This window comes from Perognathus longimembris, chromosome 23, assembly GCF_023159225.1.
Source record: "Perognathus longimembris pacificus isolate PPM17 chromosome 23, ASM2315922v1, whole genome shotgun sequence".
Classification (NCBI taxonomy): domain Eukaryota; kingdom Metazoa; phylum Chordata; class Mammalia; order Rodentia; family Heteromyidae; genus Perognathus; species Perognathus longimembris.
Genome location: NC_063183.1, coordinates 3112379 through 3138544, shown reverse-complemented (window position 1 = coordinate 3138544; position 26166 = coordinate 3112379). Strand labels below are relative to the sequence as shown.

The window sequence follows — 26166 nt, the reverse complement described above, 5'->3', positions numbered from 1 at the left end:
TAGGATGACAGGCTCGAGTTATTTGTGTCTGCTTTAGGCAGGAGGTACTTTATATCAGAATGAAGGAAAAAACAAAAACAAAAACGAATGAGCCAGCATTCTTCAGAAAGCTGGGCTCCCTGAGGTCTGAATTATCCAAGCAGAGGAACCCACAGTCCATCCTTTCCCCAGCATGGCCCCGAGCCAGCCCTGGGCAGACAGGGTGGCAGGGATGGAGGGTGTATGTGATGGGAAGGGCGGGAACCCCACTAGCCTGGGGTTCCACCCAAGTCTCCGGGGCAGTCCGGGGCGGGATCACCTCCCTGTCGGGGCGGGGTCGCGCGGTCCCCAGGTGGCGCAAGACACACCTGGCCTGCCAGGTGCCAGTGCCCGCGGCGCCATGGGGACCGCAACTCCGGGGGCGCAGCTGTGGACCGCAGGCAGGCTCTGGCTCCAGATCACAGCGCTGCTGGGGATACTGGCAACGCAGGTGAGAGCTGGGGGTCCTGGGGGTGGGGGGGAGGGGTCCTCCGGATCCATCGCGTCAGCCAGGCACAGGGGCCTGGGGCAAGCTGCTGGACAAGGGTGCAGACAGCCAGTGGGGGCGCCTCTCCCTCCCAGCCTCCCTCCCAGCCCCCCTCCCCTGGCCCCAGGGTTGCTCGGGGTTGTCTCCTGGAAAGTCAAGATTGGGAGGATGGCGTAGATAGGAGCACGTAGACAGAGCAGCCACCTCCTCTGCAGTAGCTGGGGCAGGAGGAGCACCCTGGTGGTAAACTCTGGCCTCTTAAAATGTCGGGGGGGGGGGCAACTTCCTTTAAAAATATGATCGAATTAGCTCGGAGTGTTGCTTATTTGGTAGAGCAAAAGGGAGTTCCTGAGTTCAACCCCCATTACAGCCAAATATTTATATATAAAGAGGTTGCAATTCCATAAATCAGGTTATAGGTACAATACATCTTGATCAATGTCCCCTCCCCCCTTCCATCATTTTCCTCTATTTCCCACCTCCCATCCCCATCCTCATTGCGTAGTTCATGTTTTGCATAATATACAATGAATAGAATGGTTGCATTTGCTCACCTTAAAAAGTAAAACCAACTTAAGGATCATCTGTGGAAAAATGCATCGCCCCCTCACGAGGGGACGCCCCCCACCCCAAGTTCAGAAGCTCTGGGATAAACGACCGTCAAGTATGGGAATCCAGTTCAACCCAGGCTCAGACCAGACCAAACTTACAGGAAAGGCAAGCTGAGTGACAGAAGTCGGCCAGCCCACAGCATGGATGGCCAGTCTAGAACCCCCAGGAACTCAAGGACTGGTGGGAGAGCTAGGGGTCCACCAAGCCCCTCCCGGCCACTCCAACCTCATCCAGGGTGACCAAGTACTAAGTATTTCCAGACAATGAGAAACGAGAACCATTAGAACAATCTGGTAAAAAAAAAAAAAAAGTAACTAAATCTTAAACAATTTTTAAAAGACAGTTAATTAAATATAAAAATGTCAGCCTTGATGCTCAAAACCAAAGCCGTGTGTGAGGCAGCCAGTCAGCAATCTCTTCTCTGCCAAGCCCTGCCTCTTACCTGCCCTGTCACAAATGGAAAAGCTGAGTCTCAGAAAAGAGAAGGGCCTAGAAGTTGGCACCATGGCTCTCGCCAACCACCCTTGGCTCAGCCCTAAATGTGAGGGTCCCAAAGCAGGATGTGGCCTCTGTAGGGGGGCAGCTAGCCACCCGGATATCAGGGTTCCTGCTGTGAGCTCAGCCTCGCCCTGTTTGCTCAAGGAGAGGCCCAAGTTGGTGAGTTGGCCCAGCAGGGGCCAGATGTGAGGAAAGCCCAGTCTCCCTCCCTTTCTCCCTTTTCCTTCCTGTGCCACCCCCCCCCAGCTGTGGCTCAGGGGTGCCAGGGGAACCTGGCAGCAGAAGCCACAGAGCCAGTTTGGAGAGAGAGAAAGGGTCATCCAGAAAGAGGCAAGCGGGGAAGAGACTAGGAGTTAGAGAAATGGTCTTAGCTGGGTCATTTATGATCTCTGTGACTTTGGGCCAATTTCTTGACCTTCCTTAGCCTCAGTCTCCCTCCCTTCAACTTAGCCTGCAAGGCAATGACAATTTAGAAAGTGTGGGGTCTACAGCACCCTAGACCCTCCAGCTCTCCCCTGTAACATCCTCTCAGGAAACTTCAAGATGATGGTGGGTGGGGCCAGCAATGTCTGATCTTCATTCTGGGAGGAGAGGGGCCACAGTCAGGCCTGCCTAGGGCAGGGCAGAATGCTCCCCAACCCACAGCTGATGTCAATAACCACTCCAGGTCCAGACCCTCAGGCCAGAGAACCTCCTGCTCGTGTCCACTTTGGATGGAAGTCTCCATGCACTGAGCAAACAGACGGGGGACTTGATGTGGACGCTGAAAGATGGTGAGTGAGGGGCTGGGAAGGTGGCTTAGCGGTGAAGTGCTTGCTTAGCATGCATGAAGCCCCAGGTTCGATTCCTCAGCATCACATATATATTAAAAAAAAAAAAAAAAAGCCAGAAGTGGTGCTTTGGCTCAAGTTGGCAGAGTGCTAGCCTTGAGCAAAGAGAGGCTCAGGGACAGTGCCCAAGCCATGAGTTCAAGACCCAGGACAGGCAGAAAAAAAAAAAAAAAGATGGCAGGGGCTGGGAGGAGTATGGCCTAGTGGCAAGAGAGCTTGCCTTGTATGTATGAAGCCCTGGGTTCAATTCCCCAGCACCACATATATGGAAAATGGCCAGAAGCGGCGCTGTGGCTCGAGTGGCAGAGTGCTGGCCTTGAGCAAAAGGAAGCCAGGGACAGTGCTCAGGCCCTGAGTCCAAGGCCCAGGACTGGCAAATAAATAAATAAATAAATAAAATTTTCAAAAAAGATGGCAAGTGAGGAATGGCTGGTTCTCTCTCCTCCAGTCTCTAGTTTGGTGAAAGGAGGAGGGGTAAATGTGTGTTTGTCAGGTAACAACATAGGCGCTGGAAACCAACAAGCCAGTGCCTGTGGGCAGCTTTACCAGCTGTGTGGCCTTGGGCAAACCATTTTACCTCTCTGAGCCTTATTGCCTTTACCTGTAAAATGGGGCAAAGGGTAATTGATGACCCTACCTCTTAAGAAGGATGACTGAATCTTTGTCACGTGGCAGGGGGTGGGAGGGGCTGGGGTCTGCCACAAGGCAAAAACACTCAGTGAGAGTCTAGAAGGGACTCACTCTCTGTGTCCATGTTCCCTGCAGATTCCATCATCCAAGGACCCATGTATGTCACAGAGTAAGTGAACTCAGAGGAGACTTTTAGGGGGAGGGAGCAGCTGGAGATTGGAGAGTCATCTGGAAAGTTGAGGGGGCATATTGGAGGTAAGAGAAGAGATCCATGCAGATGCACTACAGGATGGGATCTTACTGCTCTAAGCTGTCTATGATAGGTTTAGGTAGCTGAGAGGATGGAACGGTGGGGACCCAATGAGGCCAGGGGCACATACCCCATCTTCTCTGTGCTCTTCTCTCCCCACAGAACGGCCTTTCTCTCTGACCCAGCAGATGGCAGCCTGTACATCTTGGGAAGCCAGAAGCAGCAGGGGTTAATGGTGTGTTTCCCATAATGCTGTGGGGTGGATGAAGGCCAGGCCTCCCTGCACCAGAGTCCAAGGGGCAGCAAGGACCAATATAGGCAGAGTGGGGTGTTTTGCAGAAATGTAAGTCAAGGCTGTGGGGCATGGAGGGAGAGATGTCTGTTAGAGGCCCATAGGGGTCTCTGTTGAAAGTGGGGAGCAGTGTCTGGCTGGGTCTGTGAAGAAGGCCTCTGAAGGGACTGCAAGGGATATAGTTTCTCCAGGACTCTGAGGGGTGTGAAGGGGAAACTTATGTGTCACCCAGTTTCTGCTACATAACAAGTTGTCCCCAACCTCCAAGGCTCAAAAATCCAAAGAATTTGTCCAGGTGCCAGTGGTTCAGGCATGTCATCCTGGCTCCTCAGGAGGCTGAGATCTGATGATCAAGGTTCAAAGCCAGCCCAGAAAGGAAAGTTAATGAGACACTTATCCAATTAATCACCAGAAATGCCGGAAGTGGAGCTATGGCTCAAGTCTTGAGAAAAAAAAAAAAGCTCAGAGACAGCACGCAGGCCCTGAGTTGAAGCCCCAGGACTGGGACAAAAGTAAATAAATAATACGAGATCAGTGAAAGCTGGATGCTCTTTGGCTGACACCAGAGCATCTAGACCCTGCCCCCAACCTGCCCCTGTGATCAGAACCCAACAGTGGCCCCCATCACAAAGCCCTGGCAGACCTGACTCCCAGAAGAGCACAGGGTGGAAAAGCATGAGGAGGGCCGCATCGCCACTTATAGCACCCAGCCAGGCCCCCTGGATCCAGGAACAGCCCCTCATCTTTCCGTCTTGTCTGGGTCTTTTGTGGACATTGACAGGTTTTGTTTTGGTTTTGATTTTTGCTTAGTTCTGGGACTTCAACTCAGAGCCTCGCTCTCTTGCTTGGCTTTTCCACTCCAGGCTGGCACTACACCACATGAGCCACACCTCCACGTTCTGGCTTTTTTTTTCCTTTTGTGCTAATTAATTGTAGATCAGAGTCTCACAGACTTTTCTGCCCTAACTAAGCTTCAAACTGTGATCCTCTGGGCTTGGAATGTGGCTTAGCTGTACAGTGCTTGCCTAGCATGCATGAAACCCTCGGTTTCCTCAGCAGCACATACACAGAAAAGGCTGGAAGTAGTGACATTAGCTGAGTTACTTAGCCTCTCTGAGCTCCAGGTTCCTTACTTGGAAAATGGAAATAACCCTGTGCGTTCCCAAGGAACACTGGTGTGTGTGTTTCTGCTCTGCTTTGACTCCTTCCTGGGCCTGCTCCCTCCCCTTAGAAACTTCCATTCACCATCCCAGAACTGGTTCATGCCTCTCCCTGCCGCAGCTCCGACGGGGTCTTCTACACAGGTGAGCCTCTCTCCAGTCTGTGGGATCCAGGCCTAAACCACAGAGACGGTTACCTGGGTCCTGCCTTGCCAGCCGGGGGGCAACAGGACCTGTGACCTCTCCATGCCATCTTGCAGACTGGCAGACTTTCCTCCTGTACAGGCCGGAAGCAGGACGCCTGGTTTGTGGTAGACCCTGAGTCTGGGGAGACGCAGATGACGCTGACCACAGAGGGTGTCTCCACCCCCCGCCTTTACATCGGCTGGACACGTGAGTACCTCCCAGGATGCTCCCCAAGTTCCAGGTGGTCCCTAGCTAGTGTGTGTGTGTGTGTGTGTGTGTGTGTGCACATACGTGCATGCGTGTGAATGTGTGTGTGTGTGTGTCTGTGTGTGTGTATACTGATCCTGATCCTGGGACTTGAACTCAGCACCTAGGCGCTGTCCCTGAGCTTTTTTTTTTTTTTTTTTGGCTCAAGGCTGGCACTCTGCTACTTGAGCCACAGCTCCACTTCCAGCTTTTTTGTGGTTAATTAGACTTTGCAGCCTGAGCTGGCTTTGAACAGCAGTCCCCAGATCATGGCCTCCTGAGTAGCTAGGTCTATAGGTGTGAGCCCCTGGCACCTTCACCTTTTCTCTGCTCAGGGCTAGTGATGGCTCTTCAAGTGGAGTCCAGAGCTGTCAAGCACTGAACAAACAGGCTGGGGTAGCCAAGCACTGGGGGCAGAAGAGTTCAGGGACAGTGCCCAGGCCCGAGATCAAGGCTCACACCGAACAACAACAAAAGGAGAGGAGTAGGGGGCAGGCCTGGCCTCTGCCATTGTGATGGTCAGCAGGCCTCCAGGCTGGGTGCTAGGAAGGACCCATCCCCACTATGTGGGTGAATGATTCTTGGGGGCAGTGGGGGGGATGGGGGAAGAGCCCCAAATGACCTTGCTTCTGGGGATCCCCCAGAATACACCGTCACCATGCACGACCCCAGAGCCCCTGCCCTGCGCTGGAATACCACCTACCGCCGCTACTCGGCACTCCCCGTGGATGACCCACCTGGGAAGTGTGAGTGCCACCTTCTTCCTCTGGTCCCCACCTGGGAGCAAGGCCCCCCACCCAGGCGGCCCTGAGCACCATCCACAGCCAAGGCCCGCCCTCATCCATCTAGACCCCACCCCGTCACATGACACCCCTCTGCCAGGTGACTCCCAACACCAGGCTGACCTCCTTTCCCTGCAGTGTCCTGACCCCTCCATACTCCAGGTGACCCCTCCCATCATGATCTTGGGTGGGTGACCCCCCTCCACATCCTGAGATACCCCCAAACAACTCCCACTCATCCTGAGCAACCTCCACAGCTCCTATAGTTACTCTGACAGGCTGAGTAACCTGTGTACCTGGCCTTAAGGGACCTTTCCAAGTGACTTATCTACACCATCTTAGATTTCACAAATGCACCTAAGGATCCCCATAAGTCTTGGCTCCAGTCGGGCACTGGTGGCTCACACTTGTAATCCCGGCTACTCAGGAGCTTGAGATCCTGAGGGTCAAGGATCAAAGCCAGCCCAGGCAGACAAATTTGAGAAACTCTTTATTTTTATTTAATTGATTTGCTTGAACACAGGGCCTGAGCACTGTCCCTGAGCTTCTTTTGCTCAAGGTTAGCATTCTACCTCTTGAGCCACAGCGCCACTTACAGCTTTTTCTGTGTATGTGATGCTGAGGAATCAAACCCAGGGCTTCATTCATGCAAGGCAAGCACTAAGCCACCTTCCCAGCCTGGAGAAATTCTTTTTTAAAAAAATGTTTTATTGTTATTATAACGATGATGTATAGAGAGGTTACATTTACATAAGTCAGATAAAGAGTAGATAATGTCTACTCTTAGATAATGTCACCCCTTCTGAGAGACTCTTAATTCCAGTTAGCCAGCAAAAACCTGGAAGTGAGCCTGGCACCAGTGGCTCACACCTGTCATCCTAACTACTCAAAGAGACTGAGATCTGAGGATTGCAGTTCACAGCCAGCCTGGGCAGGAAAGTCCAGGAGACTCTTATTTCCAATGACTCACCAAAAAGCTGGAAGTGGAGCTGTGGCTCAAGTAGTAAAGCACTAGTCTTGAGCAGAAGAAGCTCAGGGACAGCACCCAGGCCCTGAGTTCAAGCCCCAGGACAAGCACCCCAAAAAAAGGGCTGGAAGTGGAAGTGTGGCTTGGGTGGTAGAGCACTGCCGTTGAGCCAAAGATCCAAGCAAAAGAGGGAGGCCCTGGATTCAAGCCCCCATATTGTGTACACACACATGCACACACATACACTTTGGCTCTGGCAATTCAGCCTGAGCCTCAAGCAGGGATCCAGAGACATCACAATGACACCTCTAGAGGCCATGGCTGGTCCTTTCACACTCAGGTGACCCACAACCTGGGGTGACTCAGCCTGATTGGCTGGATTCCCACAGCCTAAGGCTATGGGAAAGCCCTTGTATTCATCATGACCTCACTTGACCATCCCCACCCCCAGCTCTGACACCACCCCTGAGAGCTGCCTGACACCTCCCCAGCCCTGTTTCTTGGCAGACATGAGCCACCTGGCATCCTGCGGGGTGGGCCTGCTGCTGACTGTGGCCCCCGGAAGTGGGGCAGTGCTGTGGACACAGGACTTGGGCGTGCCCGTGACAGGCATCTACACTTGGCAACAGGACAGCCTGCGCCAGCTCCCACATCTCACCCTGGCTCGAGACACCCTGCACTTCCTTGCCCTCCGCTGGGGCCACATCCAACTGCCCGCCTCAGGCCCCCCGGACACAGATACCCACTTCTCTGTCTTGGACACTCAGCTTCTGTAGGTATCCACATGTGGGGCCTGGGGGGGGGGGGGATTGGCGGAAGCCCCAGGACTGGCAAGAAAAAAAAGGGGGGGTGGAGTTATTGCTCAAATGGTAGAGCACCTGTCTAGCAAGTGTGACACCCTGTGTTCAAACCCCAGTAACAAACAGAGAGAGAGAGAGAGAGAGAGAGAGAGCAAATAAAATTCTTAAATGTCACCTCTCCTTATAGCACTGACTACTCTAGCGCGTCCATCCTGTAGTACCAGATAGGCTGGGAAGTCAGGAGTTGTCCATCATTCAGTCAGCTCCACCCATATTAGCTGAGCCCTTACTATGCGCCAGCCACTCACTGGGCTCTGGAATCTTCCAAGTCTAGGCGGCAGATGGCTTACACCTGTAAATCCTAGCTAGTTAGGAGGCTGAGATCTGAGAATCATGGTTCAAAGCCAGCCCAGGCAGGAAAATCCACATGAGACTCTTATCTCCAATTAACTGCCAAAAGCTAGAAGTGGAGGTATGACTCAAGTAGTACACCTCCAGCCTTGAGTGAAGAAACTAAGGGACAGCACAAGGCTTACTCAAGCCTCAGTTCTGCATAAAAGAAGGAAGAAGGAAGAGGAGGAGGAGGATTATGTTTCTAAATTCAATTAGTTGCTGATTTGGTAGAGATGACCATCTAGAATGGCCCCAGTGGGATAGGTGGTACGTGACCAAACCTGAACTCGTGGCTATGCCATAAAGTCTCCGATGTCTTAGGAGAACCCCGGCTTTCTCATGTGGTGAGCAAATTTGCTACTGTCTCATTGGCTAGGGCAAGTCACCTGACCAAGCCCAAAATCAACATGGAAGATTATGGAAGGGCACCAGGTATCAAATTATTACCACCACATCCCCCATCATCACTCATCCTTCTCTCTTCTCTCCATCAGGATGACACTGTATGTGGGGAAAAATGAAGCTGGTTTTTATGTTTCAAAAGCACTGGTCCACACGGGCGTGGCCCTAGTGGTGAGTCAGGGGCTCTGAATGGCCTGGAAAGAGGGGGTGGCATGGCAGAGAGGCCCCCGTCACTCACGGTTGTCCATCTTCTGCCCCAGCCTCGTGGACTGACCCTGGCCACCGCAGATGGCCCCACCACGGACGAGGTGACACTCCAAGTCTCAGGGGAGAGAGAGGGCTTACCCAGCACGGCGGTCAGATACCCCTCGGGCAGTGTGGCCCTCCCTAGTCAGTGGCTGCTCATTGGTGAGGTCCTGAGACCCAGGCTCTGGGAGCCCAGTTTCTGAATTGGAATGCTGAAGTCACTGTCCACTCTCTCATTTTTGTCCTTGCCATTAAGGACACCATGAGCCTCCCCCAGTGCTGCATACCACCATGCTGAGGGTCCGACCATCCTCAAGGAGTAGGACTGCTGAGACAAGACCCCCAGAGAAAAGCCAAACACCAGCTCTCTTCTTGCGGGTCAGTGCCATGAGGTCAAAGGGCATGGGGGAGGAGCCTTGCTTGGGGGTAGGAGGGGCAGCTCTCCAACCTTGGTGAGTCACTTGAACTCCCATCAGTTCTCAGATGACAAATACTTTGTGCTTGTGACTGTCCAAAGTTTTTATTGTTTTTGTTTTTTGGCCAGTCCTGGGGCTTGGACTCAGGGCCTGAGCACTGTCCCTGGCTTCTTTTTGCTCAAGGCTAGTACTCTGCCACTTGAGCCACAGCGCCACTTCTGGCCTTTTTCTATATATGTGGTGCTGGGGAATTGAACCCAGGGCCTCATGTATACGAGGCAAGCACTCTTGCCACTAGACCATATCCCCAGCCCTGTCCAAAGTTTTAGAAATACCAAAAACTGATCTTGGAGCCAGGTGCTGGTGCCTCACACCTGTAATCCTCACTACTCAGGAGGCTGAGATCTGAGGATTACAGTTCAAAGCCAGCCCAGGCAGGAAAGTCCATGAGACTGTTAGCTCCAACTAACCACCAGAAAACCGGAAGTGGAGCCATGGCTCAAAGTGGTAGAGTGGTAAACTCATGCATAAAAGCTCAGGGACCTGAGTTCAGGCTCCCTACCTTAAAAAATAAAAAAAAGATCTTGGCTATCTACCTAGTGGCTCTTTTCTTTATTCTTTGTCAGTGTAAACATTGTAAAATATTTATCAAGGGAGAAATTTAAAACAAAAACTATCCAGATATGCTTTCCTGGGAGAGGGATGGATAAGAAACACTGGTACAGTAAATAGTTCAAGGTTAGAAGGAAGAATTGTAGCTGGGGGCTAATGATGTATGCCTGTAATTCTAGCTACTCAGATCTCAGGAGGCTGAGATCTGAGGACTGAGGTTCGAAGCCAGTCCATGCAGAAAAGTCCTGGAGACTCTTATCTCCAATGAACCTGCTGCAAATCTGCAAGTGGAGCTGTGGCTCAAATGGCAGAGTGCCAGCCTTCAGTGAAAAAGCCAAGTGAGAGCTTGAGCTCTGAGTTCAAGGCCAAGTTCTCTCTCTCTCTCTCTCTCTCACACACACACACAAATGAACAGCTATGTCTTATTATTATTATGCCTGATTATTCATGAGAACTACCTGGAAGTCCACTCTAGATCCGCCAAATTCTGAATTGTTGGAGTTGGAGACCTGTATTATTATTGTTGTTGTTATGGAACATCTGTGCTTCTAATACTATCCAAAGAGATGTGACTCTTTGCTAGATTTGGCACTCCACCCACCCAGCCATGTTTCAACACCATGGAGACCCAGTGCAGACCCTCCCCGACCCTCCCCTTCCCTCTCCACTCCTCCCTGCCAAGTCCCACCCTAGACTGGGTGATAAAGAACTGGGTGGCAGGGGGGGATCCATGGTGGGAGGGAAAGCCCAGAGTGGATGTCTTTGTCCCCAGCTCTTGAGCCTGAACCAGGAGGAGCCTTGGGAGCGGGAGCTGCATCCTGAAGAGAACAGCCCAGATTCCTCTCCAGGACTGGCTTCCCAAGACCTGCTGACCGCCGTGCTCACTGTGGTCCTCCTAGGAGGCTGGCTTCTCCTCCTGATCAGGCAGGTAAGCCATGCCTGAGCTCAGGACCCCCTGGTGGGGCCTATAGGCTAGAACTCCACTTCATTCTCAGAAACCAGTTAGCAAGTCTTTCTCCCACCTGCTCTGACTGCCCCCCTCCCTGCCTTTCCTGAGCCCCACCCCCACCCAGGCTCTGGCTCCTGTGCTCTGTAAGTTCAGGCCCCAGGGTGAGGTCACAGGCACAGGTGTGGGGCCCATCGATGGGCAAGCCTGGCAGAAGTGGGACTCTCCTGCCTTTGCATGGTGGCAGCAGCAACAGCTGGTGGAGAAGCAGCCCCAGACGCCTTCAGCACCTGTAGGCCCTCCTGACATCTCAGATGCTCAGGCCCAGGCCTCTGGGACCACATCGCAGGGCCAGAAGCAGCTCCAAGCCCCCTCAGAGCAAGTCCCGACATCCTCCAACCCTGATGGTGAGCTCATTGTAATTTTGTTTTGTTTTTGTGCCAAAACAGGGGCTTGAACTTAGGGCCTAGACATTGTCTCTGAACTTTTTTGCTCAAAGCTAGCACTATACCAGTTGAGCCACAGGTCCTCTTCCAGCATTTTGCTTGTTAACTAGAGATAAGAATCTCACAGACTTTCCTGCCTGAGATGGCTTTGAACCTTGATCCCAGATCTGTCTCCTGAGTAGCTACATGTACAGGCATGAGCCACCAGTCCCCAGCTACTGTGGTTATTTTGATATAGGGCCTGCTTTGTGCCCAGATCAACCTGGACCATAATCCTCCTTATCTGCCTCCCAAGTAGGCAAGATGACACGTGTGAGCCACCAGCTTCCAGTCAGCTTGCTGTGTGCAGCCTCAAAGTGATTCAGTTACAAGGGTGGGCGTGGGGTAATGAACCATGTATTCATGAATCCTCCCATGAATGCAATGTAGACATTCTCCTGCTTTACATGTGAGAAAACCATCGTGTCTTGGTAACTCACCTATACACACATCCTGGGTGCAGGTTGCACCAGGCATCAGAACTAGGGAGCCACTCCATTTCCTTGGGCCTCCCTCTCACCTAGGAGACCAGGCTGGGCATAGAAGGGTGGAAATCCAGAGGACGGGGGTCAAAGTGAGGGTGGGTCTGGCTGGCAGAGGTAGGAATGAGCTGGAACACTGTCACCATGCTGTCTTCTAGGGGAGCAGATCACTGTGGTGGGAAAGATTTCTTTCAGCCCTCAGGATGTCCTGGGGCGTGGAGCAGGCGGGACTTTTGTTTTCCGGTGAGTGACAGTCCTGGCCACCACCCCTTAGGCAATTATTCTTTTAGGTTCCAAACTAGAAACTAGTTGACCCTCTTGTTCACCAGTTCCCACCTTTCTGTGCTGGTACTGAGGCTTGAGCTCAAGAGCCTGGGTGCTGTCCCTGAGCGTTTTCCATTCCAGGCTGGTGCTGTACCATTTGAGCCACACCTCTACTTATTTTTTTGCTGGTTAAGTGTATAAGGCTCAGACTTGCTGGGCACTGGTGGTTTACACCTGTAATCCTAGATACACACAGACCTGAGGATTGTGGTTTGAAGCCAACCCAGACAGGAAAGAATGTGAGAATTTTATCTCCACTAATAATAATAATAAAAAAAAAGCCTGAAGTGAAGCTGTGGTAGAGAAAGTGGGAGAGAGGCTAGGAATGTGGCTTAGTGGTAGCATGCTTGCCTAGCATGCATGAAGCCCTGGGTTCGATTCCTCGTATTACATAAAATAGAAAAAGCTGGAAGTGGAGCTGTGACTGAAGTGGTAGAGCGCCAGCCTTGAGCAAAAGCAGCTCAGATACAGTGCCTGCCCAGGCCCTGAGTTTAAGCCCAAGGACCAGACTTTCCACCCTGGGCTGGCTGCAAACTACAATCCTCAGGTCTCAGCTGGCTGAGTCGCTAGGATGATAGGTGTGAGCCATTCATGGTCTGACTCCATCTTTTATCGCCTCTCTGGGTCCCCATCCCTGTCTCTCCTCCAGGGGGAAGTTTGAGGGGCGTGCCGTGGCTGTGAAGCGACTCCTTCGAGAATGCTTTAGCCTGGTTCAACGAGAAGTCCAGCTACTTCAGGAGTCTGACAGCCACCCCAATGTCCTTCGCTACTTCTGCACAGAGCGGGGGCCCCAGTTCCACTACATCGCCCTGGAGCTCTGCCAGGCCTCCTTGCAGGAGGTCAGTGAGGACTCTGGGGTGAGGGACGGGAAGCCAGGCCCTGGACCAAAGGCCAACGTTCCACCCTTGACTGCTCCCCAGTACGTGGAGAGAGCCAGCCCGGCCCACTGGGGTCTGGAGCCCGAGGTGGTACTTCAGCAGATGATGTCTGGCCTGGCCCATCTTCATTCCCTGCACATAGGTACCCACTGCCCTGCCCCGGCTTCCCTGCCTCCCTCCCTGCCCCCTCTACCAGGGACAGTTCACTCTCTCTGCTCTTCCTCCACAGTGCACCGTGACCTGAAGCCGGGCAACATTCTCATTGCGGGGCCTGACAGCCAGGGCCATGGCAGGGTGGTCCTCTCAGACTTCGGCCTCTGCAAGAAGCTGCCTGCAGGCCGGTACAGCTTCAGCCTCCGCTCGGGCATTCCTGGTACAGAAGGTTGGATGGCACCCGAGCTCCTGCAGCTCCTGCCTCCCAACAGCCCAGTAAGCCTATCTGGGGCTCCCTCCTGCCCTGGTCCCATCATGTGGGTAGCAGGGAGCCACTCCCCAAGGCTATTTTCCACCTGTACAGGGAGGCTAGCCAGGCACTGATGACTCACGCCTCTAATCCCAGCTACTCAGGAGTTGGAGATCTGAGGATCACAGTTTGAAGCCAACCTGGGCAGGAAAGTCTGTGGCACTCTTATCTCCAATTAATACCAAAAAGTTGAAAGTGGAACTGTGGCTCAATTGGTAGAGCACTAGCCTTGAGCAAGAGCTCAGGACAACACCTAGGCCCCGGTTCAAGCCCCAGGACCAGCACACACACAAAGAAATGGTGCCAGGTAGGGCACCTAGATGATTTAAATGTGGAGGCAGGGTTAAGCCCAGATTGGCAGGGCTTGGGGTGGTAGAAGCCAAACTGAACTTATGTTGCTAGAACCCAGGGCAGCATGACCCAGAGACCCCCAGGATAACAAATTCCACAGTGTGTATGTCAATTAAAGTCAAGTTACTCAGAGATGACTAACAGAAGTCACTAGGCCAAGCCAGTCCACTCTAACAATGACAAGAGAAAGATCCAATATAAGGATGGCAGTTCAACCCAGCACCCAGGCCAAGTTCAAGCTCTAGTACTGGTTCCTTTACCCTCATCCCCCCCCCCCAATAAAGTTCCAAGTAGTTGCCTAGAAACTCAAGGACTACATACACTGATGGCTGCCTGTACTGCATTTTCTAAAGTTAGTTGCAGGTATTTTAGCATTAGGGAAACAAAGCTCTGGGTTTGCTGAGTAATAGTGGCTCATGTTTCTAATTCTAGCTACTTGGGAGGCTGAGATTTGAGGATCATGGTTCTAAGTCAGATTGGGCAGGAAAATCAGTGAGATTCTGATATCCAATTAACAACCAAGAAAGGTGGGAGTTGTGGCTCAAGTAGTGGAAGAGTGCTAGCCTTGGGCATAAGCAGTTCAGGGACAACGCCCAGGCCAAGTTCAATCCCCAGAAATGGTACATGTGTGTGTGTGTACACACACACACACACACCCAGACCAGAAGCTGGGGGATGAGTCTGGATCCCAGATGCCCAGGGAGGCATTGTTGATGAGTTCTAGTTGGAACCCACTCCCTAGACTGATTCCACACATCCATCTCACCTCCCCCCCAGACCAGCGCCGTGGACATCTTCTCCGCGGGCTGTGTGTTCTATTATGTGCTTTCCTGCGGCAATCACCCCTTTGGAGGAAGTCTCTACCGCCAAGCCAACATCCTCAAAGGGGCCCCATGTCTGTCACACCTAGAGGAAAAGACACATGGTGAGGGAGAGCTGGGTACCCAGAAGAGCAGGGAGGGAAAGGGCGGGAGGCCAGGGAGGCTGAGTCACTCCTCTGCCTTCCAGATGGGGTCCTGGCCCTGGACCTGGTGCATGCCATGCTGAGCCCACTGCCCCAGGCCCGGCCCTCTGCTCCCCAGGTGCTGGCCCACCCTCTCTTTTGGAGTAGAGCCAAACAGCTCCAGTTCTTCCAGGTCAGAGGGAGATCCTGGGAAGATTTCACCCCACCCCCAAGTCCCCAGTTGCGGTCCTGAGTAACAAGAGTTACAAGTGGTTGGGCGGCTTGTGGCCCACACCTGTAATCCTAGCTATGCAAGATGCTGAGATCTGAGAATTGAGGTCCAAAGCTAGCACAAACACAAAAAGAGTGGCGATAAACAAGAGTTGCCACCTGGTGCAAGGAGCCAGGCTTTTGTTTTTGTCGGTCATGGGGCTTGAACTCTGTGCCTTGGGGCTGTCCCTAAACTCTTCAGCTCAAGGCTAGTGCTCTACAACTTGAGCCACACCACCACTTCTAGTTTTCTGGTGGTTAATGAGAAATAAGAGTCTCCTGGACTTTCCTGCCCTAGTTGGATTGAATCAGGATCCTCAGATCTCAGTGTCCTGTGTAGCTAGGACTACAGGCGTGAGCCACCGGTGTCCAGCGAGCCAGGTTTCTTATCTGAGCCAAGGATGTGGACAGCTCAACACCACCATCATAGCATATCCTGGCACCGTGGGGTCTATCTGCAGCTTCCCTAGTCCCATCTGGGTGGGAAACACAGGCCACTCCTTGCCACCTGCATTGTCACTCATGCTGTGTGGTGTGACCTTTGGCAAGGGACAGCCTGTGCCTGAGCCTCTGCCTGCTCCCTGGGTATAAGGGAGATTGGGTACCCCCTCTTGGCAGGCTGGGGGAGGGAACAGGGAATTCATCAGAGGCATGGCAGAGAGAGCCATCTCCCCCAGACCCCATCGTTGTAAACCACCCCAAAGCCATACCACACTCCCGGCCTTGGGCCTCTGGGGTCTAGGACGTCAGCGACTGGCTGGAGAAGGAACCTGAGCAGGGGCCGCTGGTGGCAGCGCTGGAAGCGGGCGGCCACATGGTGGTCCGGGACAACTGGCACCAGCACATCTCGGCCCCACTGCAGGCAGGTAGAGGCCATGCTGGGAGTGGGCATGGGGGTTGGGGGGCTGAGGGAGCCCCGCAAGGGCTCCTCTGGGCAATCAATTTGTCCACAGATCTGAGACGGTTCCGGTCCTATAAAGGGACATCAGTGCGAGACCTGCTCCGTGCCATAAGGAACAAGGTACATTTTGGGGGGCGGGGAGGCTGGATCCCAGAGGAGCCTGCCACAACTAAGCCAGACTCCCTGCTCTGCCACCCTCCACCCCCCAGAAGCACCACTACAGGGAGCTGCCTGCTGCAGTGCGGCAGGCCTTAGGCCCCGTCCCAGAAAGCTTCGTCAAGTATTTCACACAGCGCTTCCCCAGGCTGCTTCTCCACACCCACTGTGCCATGAAGAGCTGTGCCCTGGAGAGCCTCTTCCTGCCTTACTACCCACCGATGTCAGAGGCCACGGATCCCCCCTAGAGGCCAGGAGAAACTGGGGCACCCGGGGCTGCTGGGAGGCACAGAGGTGGACAGCCAAGACTGACTACAGCATCCACCAAGACCAGCAGCACCTGCCGAAGCAGGGCCCACCCTAGAGGCTGGGCCCTTAGCAAGCACAGATGGGGGGGGGGTGGGGAGGTGGCGCAGGGGAGAAAAAGAAATTCATTAATGTTTAATATGTATAAAGTCAAGGAAGAAAAAGTCCCAAATTCAATAGAAATATACTCTGTACAGTTCACACCGTGTGGAATGGCCACACCACCAACATGTACAAATAACTTACAACCCGCCAGGGGGCACCGTCAGCACCAGCCCAGTGTGGGCCTTGGAGCAGAGGGCACAGGCCCCGAGGCAGGGGCCTAGGACGAGGCCTTGAGGCGGTTGCAGGCCGAGCGGGCGCTCAGCAGCTTGTCCACCATGGTCCGGGCATAGCGAAGCCGGCTGGCCAGCTCCTTACAGCAGCCATACTCCTCCAGCAGGCTCAGGCGGTATGTGCGGAAGTCCCGCTTATCGTCAATGTAGGTCACCGCCGCCATCAGGGGGCACAGGATGAGCTTTGTGTGATCCTGGAAAGCCAAGGGCAGAGGTGAAGGTCCCAGCTGCTTATGAATGGCAGGGGGTCACAGAGGAGGAAGACCCCATGCACACAGTGGAGCCAGGGAGGGGGTTGTGCCCACTTCCCATATTTCCTGCCGCTACTAATGTTGGACGGGGCTGAGGACCCCAGGCCTCCCCTACACCCCACCCAGCCCACCTGGAAGAAGTTGATCTGCACGGTGCCATTGCTGAGGTGCAGGATGATGGCGCTGCGTGTGCGGAACCAGGTACGCAGGTAGGGCAGTCGGGCCAGCTCGTCGCCCTCCCGCGGGGTGATGTTGGCACCTGCCTTCAGCAGGTGCTCGCTCATGTAGTTGCGGAAATACTTGAGGAGGGTGATCTGATGGCAAAGAGGAGGGGGGGGTCGGGGGGATCCCAGAATGAGAGGGAGCTGATCCCTGCTGCAGCCCACCCCCCACCACCGCTTCAAGGACAGCTGATCATCCCCCTACCTTCTTGGTCAAGGAGTTGGGGTGGGAATTCACAGTGAGGTAGGATTCTGTGCCATCACGCTCTATGTACTGCAGGCTCTCCCCATCGTCATAAAGGATGAGGCGAGTGGAGTCATTGAACAGAACCCCCACGCTGTTGTCGCAGAGCTGATACCCTGAGGGCAGAGGGAGAGAGAGAGAGACCTCAGAAGGGCAGGAGAGGGGCAGGCAGAGACTGGGGACCTGGAATAGAGGAGACAGGAGGCTGGCAGAAGAGGACCTGGGGCTGGTGGCTCATGCCTACAATCCTACTTAGGAGACTGGGATCTGAGGATCGCAGTTTGAAGACAGCCAGGACAAGAAAGCCTGTGAGACGCTTATCGCCAATAAAAAAAATGGGCTGGGAATATGGCCTAGTGGCAAGAGTGCTTGTCTCCTATACATGAAGCCCTGGGTTCAATTCCTCAGCACCACATATATAGAAAATGGCCAGAAGTGGCACTGTGGCTCAAGTGACGATTCTTTTTGCCTTGAGCAAAAAGAAGCCAGGGACAGTGCTCAAGCCCTGAGTCCAAGCCCACGGACTGGCTAAAAAAAGAAAAATAAACCAACTACTCAGAAAAAGCTAGAGAGGGAGCTGTGGCTCAAGCGGTAGAGTGCCAGCTTAGAGCACAAAAGTTCATGGACAGTATCCAGGCCATGAGTTCAAGTTCCAAGACTGACACACACAAAATTTTTTTTTTTAAAGATAAGAAAAAATAACCCACAGCTAGGCACTGGAGGCTCACACCTGTCATCCTAGCTACTCAGGAAGCTGAGATCTGAGGATCTCGATTCAAAGCCAGCCTGGGCAGGAAAGTCCATGAAGATACTTTATCTCCAATTACCCACCAAACAGGAAGTAGAGCTGTGGCACCAAGTGGTAGAGTGCTGGCCTCAAGTGACAGAGCTCAGGGACAGTGCCCAGACCCTGAGTTCAAACCCTACAACTCCATCCCACCCCAAAAAGGGGACCCAGGAGCCACAGGAAGGCCAGCGCTGGGAATAGTTTCAAGGGGGCATGTGCTCCAGCTGAGCCGCTCCACATTCTGGAAGGAACTTACCAAGGCCATACTTGTCCGAATAGTCGACCCACTTGCTCACCCAGAAGATCGGAATGCAGGCAGGGTCCTCGGCCTCCTCTGTGAGGTAAGCAAGGCAGGGCAGATTGGTCAGTGCTAGCCTCCCCTTCTCGTATCCACGTGAAACCCACACCAGGGAAGCTGGCTCCTCCCCACAAGAGGCCAGGGACCCAGGAAGAGCACAGCAGGGCAACTGGTGACCACAAGCCCTAAGCCAAAGCAGAAACTCCACACCATGGTCCAAATGCACCCACTCCTGTCGTCAGTGGCCACCCAGGAAAATCCCTGTGTGGCCAGCACAATGGGAGGGACAAAGATAAATGAAACCAAGGGGACAGATGCGGTGGCCAGTAGCTGCAGATGGTGTGTCACAAGAGATTAAGAGACGACTTAACAGATAGCTCCAAACACCACACACTAGGCAGGAACATTAAGCAGAAGATAAAAAAGTTGAGAGCCTGTTGAGCGTGAAGTGTCACCAGAAACTACAATGTAGCCAGGTGCCCGTGACTCATGTCTATAAGCTCAGCTACTCAGGAGGCGGAGATCTGAGGATCCCAGTTCAAAGCCAGGCCAGACAAAGTCCATGAGACTTTTATCTCTAATCACCAAAAAGCTGGAAGTGGAGCTGTGGCTCAGTGATAGAGTGCCAGCTTTGAATAAAAAAGCTAAAGAACAGTACCCTTGGCTCAATTCCTCAGCACCACATATACAGAAAAGGCCAGAAGTGGTGCTGTGGCTCAAGTGGTAGAGTGCTAGCCTTGAATAAAAAGCCAGGGACAGTGCTCAGGCCCTGAGTTCAAGCCCCAGGACTGGCAAAAAAACAACAACAACAAAAAAAAAAAAAGGGCTGGGAATATGGCCTAATGGCAAGAGTGCTTGCCTTGTATACATACATGAAGCCCTGGGTTTGATTCCCCAGCACCACATATATAGAAAATGGCCAGAAGTGGCGCTGTGGCTCAAGTGGCAGAGTGTTAGACTTGAGCAAAAGAAGCCAGGGACAATGCTCAGGCCCTGAGTTCAAGGCCCAAGACTGGCAAAAAAGAGATTCAAAGCCAGCCCAGGCAAGAAAGTCCACGAGACTCTCATCTCCAGTACTCAAAGCAGCACCAGAAGTGGCGCTGTCGATCAAGTGGTAGATTGCTGGCCCTGAGTTCAAGCCCCAGGATTGGCCAAAACAAGAAACAAGCAAGACCCAGCATGCTAAGGCACAGGACTGGCATGTCACCTACCCAGAGGAATAGACAGAGAAGAAAGACAGAGATAGGACCCCCACCACGGAGGGCCTGGGAAGTAAGGCTGAATCATTTTGGACTTTGGCCTCCATGAAAAGGGAACCAAAGGCACTAGGTATGGAGTGGAAGAGACTGGGCCAGGCCAAGCCAGCACAGACAGAGACTCGCCCTACCTTCTCCAGATCCTTACCCAGGCCCACGTCTACCACGCGGGCTCCGCCGCCTCACCTTGCCTCACCAGGCCTCGTTCGGAGGGCTTGGATGCATTGACACTGTGCAGCTGCTGTAGCATGTCACCAAGATGGCACTCGACCACCTCACTGGGCTCCCGAACCACTGCCTCTTCTTTTTCCCGGGGTCGTTCTGGCTGGGTGTTCTCCGTGCCTAGAAGATGACATGGCCATGAGCTAGGCACACACAATGGGTGAGGCTGCCTCAGGACCACCTGCCACAGCTGGCACTATCCCCAGAGGAAAATCTTTTAGCTACTACTGCTTTGGGGAAACTGAGTCAATGCCAGGCTATTAAGAGCTATAGTTGCCAGGCACTCTAGTGATAGAGTGCTAGCCTTGGGCAAAAGAAGCTCAGGGACAGTGCCCAGGCCATGAGTTCAAGCCCCAGGACTGGCAAAAAAGGAAAAAAAAATTTAATCCTACAGTAGAAAAAAACTTTTTTTATGCCAGTCCTGGGGCTTGAACTCAGAGCCTGAGCACTGTCCCTGACTTCTTTTTGCACAAGGCTAGCACTCTACCACTTGAGCCACAGCGCCACCTCTGGCTTTTCCTATATATGTGGTTCTGAGGAATTGAACCCACAGCTTCATGTATGTGAGGTGAGCACCTTACCACTAGGCCATATTCCGAGCCCCTAAAACATTATTTTTATATTGCTTCAAGACAATCTCAGATCAATGCCAAACATCTGAAACTTGACAATGATGTCCACTGTGTACTATGGGTTCAGAAGTCTTGTTTTTAAGAGATATTCATTGAAGTATAAATTAAGGGAAAAGAACAAAATGTACTCAACCTACTCTCAAATGCAGAGAGAGACTGGCTAAAGTGAATCTGAAAGGGAAGGTAAAGTTTTCTGTCTGCTCTTTTCAGAAACTTGGACTAACATAAAAATAAACAATATGAACAGGGCATGGTGGCTAGGGTTTATAATCCTAGCTAGATTGGAGGTATAGAAAGGAGGATCTCAATTTGAGGCCCACCTGAACAATAAAGTTCAAGAAGGCTGGGAATGTGGCTTAGTGGTAGAGTATGCATGAAGAAGCCCGGGTTAGATTCCTCAGCACCACATATATAGAAAAAGCCAGAAGTGGAGCTGTGGCTTAAGTTGTAGAGTGCTAGTCTTGAGCAAAAGAAGTTCAGGGACAGTGCTCAGGCCCTGAGTTCAAGCCCCAGGACTGGCAAAAACAAAAAAGTGCAAGAGGCATTATCTCCACAGAAGAAACTGGGTTCAGGGTTATGTATCTTATCATCCTACCTATAGGAGCAAGAGCAAAATATGAAGGACTGGCTACACAGCAAGTCCAACAAACCACAATATGTATCAGAATACCAGAATTATAAGATTACTCTCAAACATGTATTTCTTAACTCTGTCCTCTGACAAGATCCAGAAAGACAACCTAACCAGGGGCACTTGGTTTTAGGTGTCATAAGAAAATGTCTACATTTCTAGAGACTACAGCTTTAAAGAGTCAAATGGATGATTGCTGAAGGTACTTCAAAAACCCTCTAAAGGAATACATGCCAAGTGCCAGTGGCAAGTACCTGCCACTGGCACTGCCATGAGCCAGTGGTTCATGCCTGTAGTCCTCACTACTCAGGATGGTGAGACCTGAGGATGGTGATTTGAAGCCAGCTAGGTAGGAAAGTCTGTGAGACTCATGTCTCCAATTAAACCCCAAAAAGGCATAAGTGGAATTGTTGTTCAAATGGTATACACTAGCCTTGAGTAAAAGGACAGGGACAGGGACTGGGAATGTGGTTTAGTGGTAGAATGCTTGCCAAGCATGCATGAAGCCCTGGGTTTGATTCCTCAGCATCATATAAAAAAAGGCAGAAGTGGCACCGTGGCTCAAGAGGTTGAGTGCTAGCCTTGAGCAAAAAGATGCCAGGGACAGTGCCCAGGCCCTGAGTTTAAGCCCCAGGACTGGCATGACAGCAGAAAAACATAATTTACACTGTGATTTATCTTTTTGCTGAGGGGGTGGGAAATGTAAAATGTTATGAAAATTCACTGCTACCTTTGTGGAAAGTTTCAGCAAAGGTTCTTGTATAGAGGGAATAGGGAATTTCAAAATAAAAAATTAAGTATGAAAAAAAAAATAAAGACAGGGACAGAGGGACAGTGCCCAGGCCTTGAGGTTCAAACCTTAGGACTCATACACACGCACATTCCTTGGTAATTATTGAATCTGCTGGGGAGGCGGGGAGGGGGATGATAAGACCATTCATTATATTTTGTGTGTGACCAGCATTTTCTACTTCCTAGTGATGAGGACTGAACTGATAGCAAGAATTTTTATTTTCCTGGTCCTGGGGCCTGAACTGGTCCCTGGGCACTGTCCCTTAGCTTTTTCACTCCAGGCTGGTACTCTTCCACTTCAACTATAGCACCACTTTTGGCTTTTTAAAACTTTTTGGCTGGTTGATTGGTGATGAGTCTGACTTTTCTCTCCAGCCTGGTTTTGAATGGTGAACCTTAGATCTCAGCCTCCTGAGTAGCTGGGATTAGAGGAATGACCACTGGCGCCAGCCTCAACAGAACTTTTTGAAGTCATCAAAAAGGATTTTTCAGGTTTAGCATTCAATCCATTTTTTTGGGCCCAATGGGTTATCTCGACAGTAAACTGTTTTTCCTGACAGGACAAGGGAGAAAGAACCTGGGGACCAGAACTGATCCTATCTATCAGAAGTCAAAGTCCCCCTCTAGACCCATCTCTGTGGCCAGAGCACACCTCATGCCTGGCTGTCAGGCTCTGCCATCTTATGCACACCCATGCTTTACCTTTATTGAGCACCGTGAGAGGCTTCCGAATGCTGGGGTCCAAGCTGCTGGGAGCAATGGAAAACCTGGGTGCAATGGTGAGGCAGGTGATGGGGAGGCGGGAAGGGATATAACCAGAGGTAAAGAACTCGTCTTCCAGCAGCTGGTGAATGGTGGGGCGGGAGGCGGGGTCTGTCTGCAGCATCCTCTGGATGAGTGAGGCGGCCACAGGGCTGATGTGCTGCAGTGGGGAGGGGCAGCCTTCAGCACAGAGGGGACCCAGAGTGCACTACCCAGAGTGCACTGCTGCAGCCCCGCCCACCTGGAGCTAGCAGCCATGTCTCCATGGTGCCACAGCTCCACACCATAGCAGGTCTTCCACAACTGGCTCTACAGAAGGGACCCTCCGTGTTGCAAAGAGTCACTTTCCACCAGGTACTGGTGGCTCCATGCCTGTCATCCTAGCCATTCAAGAGGGGATTGCAGTTTAAAGCCTGTCTGGGCAGGAAAGTCCATGAGATTCTTATTTCCAATAAACCACCAGAAAACTAGAAGTGGAGCTGGTCAGGGACAGTAGCCAGGCCCTGAGTTCAAATCCTAAAAGACATTTCCCTTTCCTAACAGTCAAGATTAACTTAGAGGAAGCTTTTTCTCTTCCTTGTAACACTCAGGTAGGAAGTGGTGGAACAGTATTCACTGCATGCGTGCGTGCCAGTATCCGGCCTTGAACTCAGGGCTCCTGCTGTTGCTCATAACTGGTGCTCCACCACTGGAACCACAGCTCCATTCTGGCATTTTGCTGGTTAACTGAAAATTCGAGTCTCATGGACTTTCTTCCCAGGTTGGCCTCCCATCCCAGTACTCTGGGATTACAGGCGTTGAGCCCAGGGCACCTGGCCCATTAGCAGCACATTCACTGCACCTGTCTCTGTGGAGACAGAAACACTTGGCTTCCTAGGAGTCAAGGAGACCAAACTGGCCTTCATTGTGGCTTACTTCAAGCAAATGGCTCCACAAGGACCCCCTTCCTACAGATGGCCACTCACCACAGAGGCCGGGCCATCTGCCCCACGTAGCCTGCTGAGTGGCCAGGGCCATTTCAAGACTTGAGCACGATTACCCACACTTCCTCCCATTCCCCCTCTGCTGCTTCCATAGCTTTTGAGTCTCCGACTCCAGGATATAGTGGGCTCAGCAAGTGGCCGAAGGGGGGTGGCGGTTGACCTTAGTCACCTTGGGAATACTGTACTCATTCTTCTTGATCCGGAGGTAGGTCTCTTTCAGGCAAGAGGTCTCAAAAGGTGGCTTGCCCACTAGCAAGGTGTACCTGGAAGCACATGGTAAGATGTAGTTCAAGACTCCTGGCAAAACTCAAAGAATTCACCTGGACCAGAGGAACGGGGCATCCATGGATAGTCACTAAGACGCCTTCAAGGACAATCTCCCGTTCTGCTTAGCATCCTGGCAGCGGCTGGCATGAGCCATTGGGAGGCCAATAGACTTGGATTTTAGTGTGCCAGGGACTGTCCATCTCTAGCCTGCAAGAGGTAGAGGACTTTGTGCAAAGACCTCAAGGCTGTCCACCTGCGTCAGAGTGAGTGCGCCACTCTTACAGATGGGAGCTCAGGGTTGACTTCTGAATTAAGGCTCATAGTTTTATATTTGGAAGAAATCTCCACTGCAAGGAAATATGGAAGCCATTGTTCTAGCCCATGTTGCTCTCTGGTACCCAGGCTAACACAGAACCTCAGATCTGGAAAGGCCACTGGTCTCCGCCTGCTGCCACGCCCTTTGCTGGTCTCGAGATAGGCCGGCTTTCACTGCCCCCACCAACCAAACAGTTTCTTCCTTCTCTCCTTTTCAGTCGGTAGTGGAGCTGGGCTCTTCCCTGAACTTAGCCACTCAAGGCTAGCACTCTACCACTTGAGCCAGTGCCACTTCTAGCTTTTTCTGAGTAATTTATTGGAGATACTTGGACTTTCCTGCCCGGGTTGGGTTCAAACTTTGATCCTCAGATCTCAGCCTCCTGAGTAGCTAGGACTACAAGCATGAGCCACAAGCACACAGCACCTCCTGACTCAATTTTGCCCATCCACTCTCTTTACTATACAGAGAGAATCTTCTAGAGATCTTATTAAATTCTGACTTGAACCCAGAAAGTAGGGGTCCTGGGATTGTGCATTTCTAACAAGTTCCTGGGAGATGATGAGGTCTGTGGCAGTGTTGGGGAAGCCTCGGGTTCCCTTCCTTGGACCCACAGTCTGGTTGCACCAGAGTGGAGAGGGAACAACGTGAAAATGAGGCTTTTGTGGGAGCAGCCTGTCCTTAGGAACCACCTTTCCTCAAGGCAGAATGACCTTTAGGATGAGCACTGCCAAATGCCACATCCCTAGGAGGCCCACAGAGGCCCAACAGGTCCTGAGACACCCCACTTACATGATGCACCCAATGGACCACACGTCCACCTCGAAACTGTGCCCTTTCTTGCTCAGCACCTCAGGAGCTATGTAGTTTGGAGTCCCGCACAGGGTCTTCTTCCTCTCTCCGTCATATTCCACCTTGGTTGCCAGGCCAAAGTCCCCTGGGACAAAGGAAAAGGGTGGGATGCTACTGAGATGGCTGCTTGTCACTACAGACAGTTGGAGCATCTGCCCCTAGAGTCCTCTGTTTCCAGGAACTTCCTGCACTCCATAGGAGCTGTCCAGGAATCTGCCCACAGAGGCTGGCCCAGGGACAGCCTCCCACTGATTCCCCCCACCCACACACACACACCAAACCTCTAAAGGGAACCTAGCCAAGGAAATCAGAAATAGAAGACAGGAATGCTTGAAGTGAAAATTAAAATGTCATAATGTAACCCACTATTCTATGAAACTAATGTTTTTATTTTGGTGCTGTTCTGGGCCTTGAAAATAAGGCCTGGGAGCCTTTGTGCTCAAGGTTAGTGTTCTACCACTTTAGCTACAGTACCACTTCTGGCTTTTTCTGTGATTATTCAGAGTTACATCTCATGGACTTTCCTGCCGTATGCTGGCTTTGAACCATGATCCTCAGCCTCCTGAGTAGCTAGAATTAGAGGCATGGGCCACCAGCACCCATCCTAAATTAATGTTGTTGTTTTTGTTGTTGTTATTTGCCAGTGCGGGGGGCTTGGACTCAGAGCCTGAGCAGTGTCCCTGGCTTTTTTTTTTTTTTTTCTTTTTTTGCTCAAGGCTAGAACTCTGAGCCACAGCACCACTTCTGGCTTTTTCTGTATATGTGGTGCTGAGGAATCGAACCCAGGGCTTCATGTATGCAAGACAAGCACTACCACTATGCCATATTCCCAGCCCCCTAAGTTAATGTTTTTTAAGGCTGCTTTTTGGCAAAGAAGTGGTTGGAGTGGTAGGGGCTGTGGCAAACCAGAGGGAGTCTAAAAGGGACAAGATTGAATGCAATGAGCTCTGCCTCAGAAGCAGGCGGAGAATTATAGGCTTGCACCAAC

General features: G+C 52.1%; 3 protein-coding genes across 3 annotated transcripts in view; 1 reads left to right on the top strand and 2 right to left on the bottom strand.

The window, feature by feature from the left end:
* The first annotated feature begins 332 nt into the window (after positions 1-332).
* Positions 333-16330, top strand: Ern2 (endoplasmic reticulum to nucleus signaling 2). Its single transcript, XM_048332093.1, has 22 exons — positions 333-469; positions 2283-2388; positions 3211-3244; positions 3488-3560; positions 4849-4921; positions 5063-5170; positions 5854-5955; positions 7466-7730; positions 8646-8724; positions 8814-8961; positions 9056-9177; positions 10600-10755; positions 11021-11180; positions 11899-11983; positions 12714-12903; positions 12985-13084; positions 13172-13371; positions 14534-14681; positions 14765-14892; positions 15712-15835; positions 15923-15990; positions 16080-16330. The coding sequence occupies exons 1-22, from the start codon at positions 380-382 to the stop codon at positions 16272-16274; spliced, it is 2754 nt and encodes a 917-aa protein (XP_048188050.1). The 5' UTR covers positions 333-379; the 3' UTR covers positions 16275-16330.
* A 170-nt stretch (positions 16331-16500) lies between these two features.
* The window catches only part of Plk1 (polo like kinase 1), an 11915-nt gene continuing 2249 nt past the window's right edge, over positions 16501-26166 (bottom strand). The window contains exons 3-10 of the mRNA XM_048332094.1: positions 25119-25263; positions 23916-24009; positions 22704-22923; positions 19911-20066; positions 18427-18504; positions 17345-17499; positions 17050-17232; positions 16501-16861 (exon numbers count right to left, since the gene is read on the bottom strand). Coding sequence (XP_048188051.1) covers positions 16655-16861; positions 17050-17232; positions 17345-17499; positions 18427-18504; positions 19911-20066; positions 22704-22923; positions 23916-24009; positions 25119-25263 — 1238 coding nt within the window. The 3' untranslated portion in view covers positions 16501-16654. The remainder of the gene's footprint in view (positions 16862-17049; positions 17233-17344; positions 17500-18426; positions 18505-19910; positions 20067-22703; positions 22924-23915; positions 24010-25118; positions 25264-26166) is intronic.
* Positions 23915-26166, bottom strand: part of Dctn5 (dynactin subunit 5) — a 23811-nt gene continuing 21559 nt past the window's right edge. The window contains exon 7 of the mRNA XM_048332096.1: positions 23915-23925. The gene's annotated coding sequence lies outside the window, so the exon portion shown is untranslated. The remainder of the gene's footprint in view (positions 23926-26166) is intronic.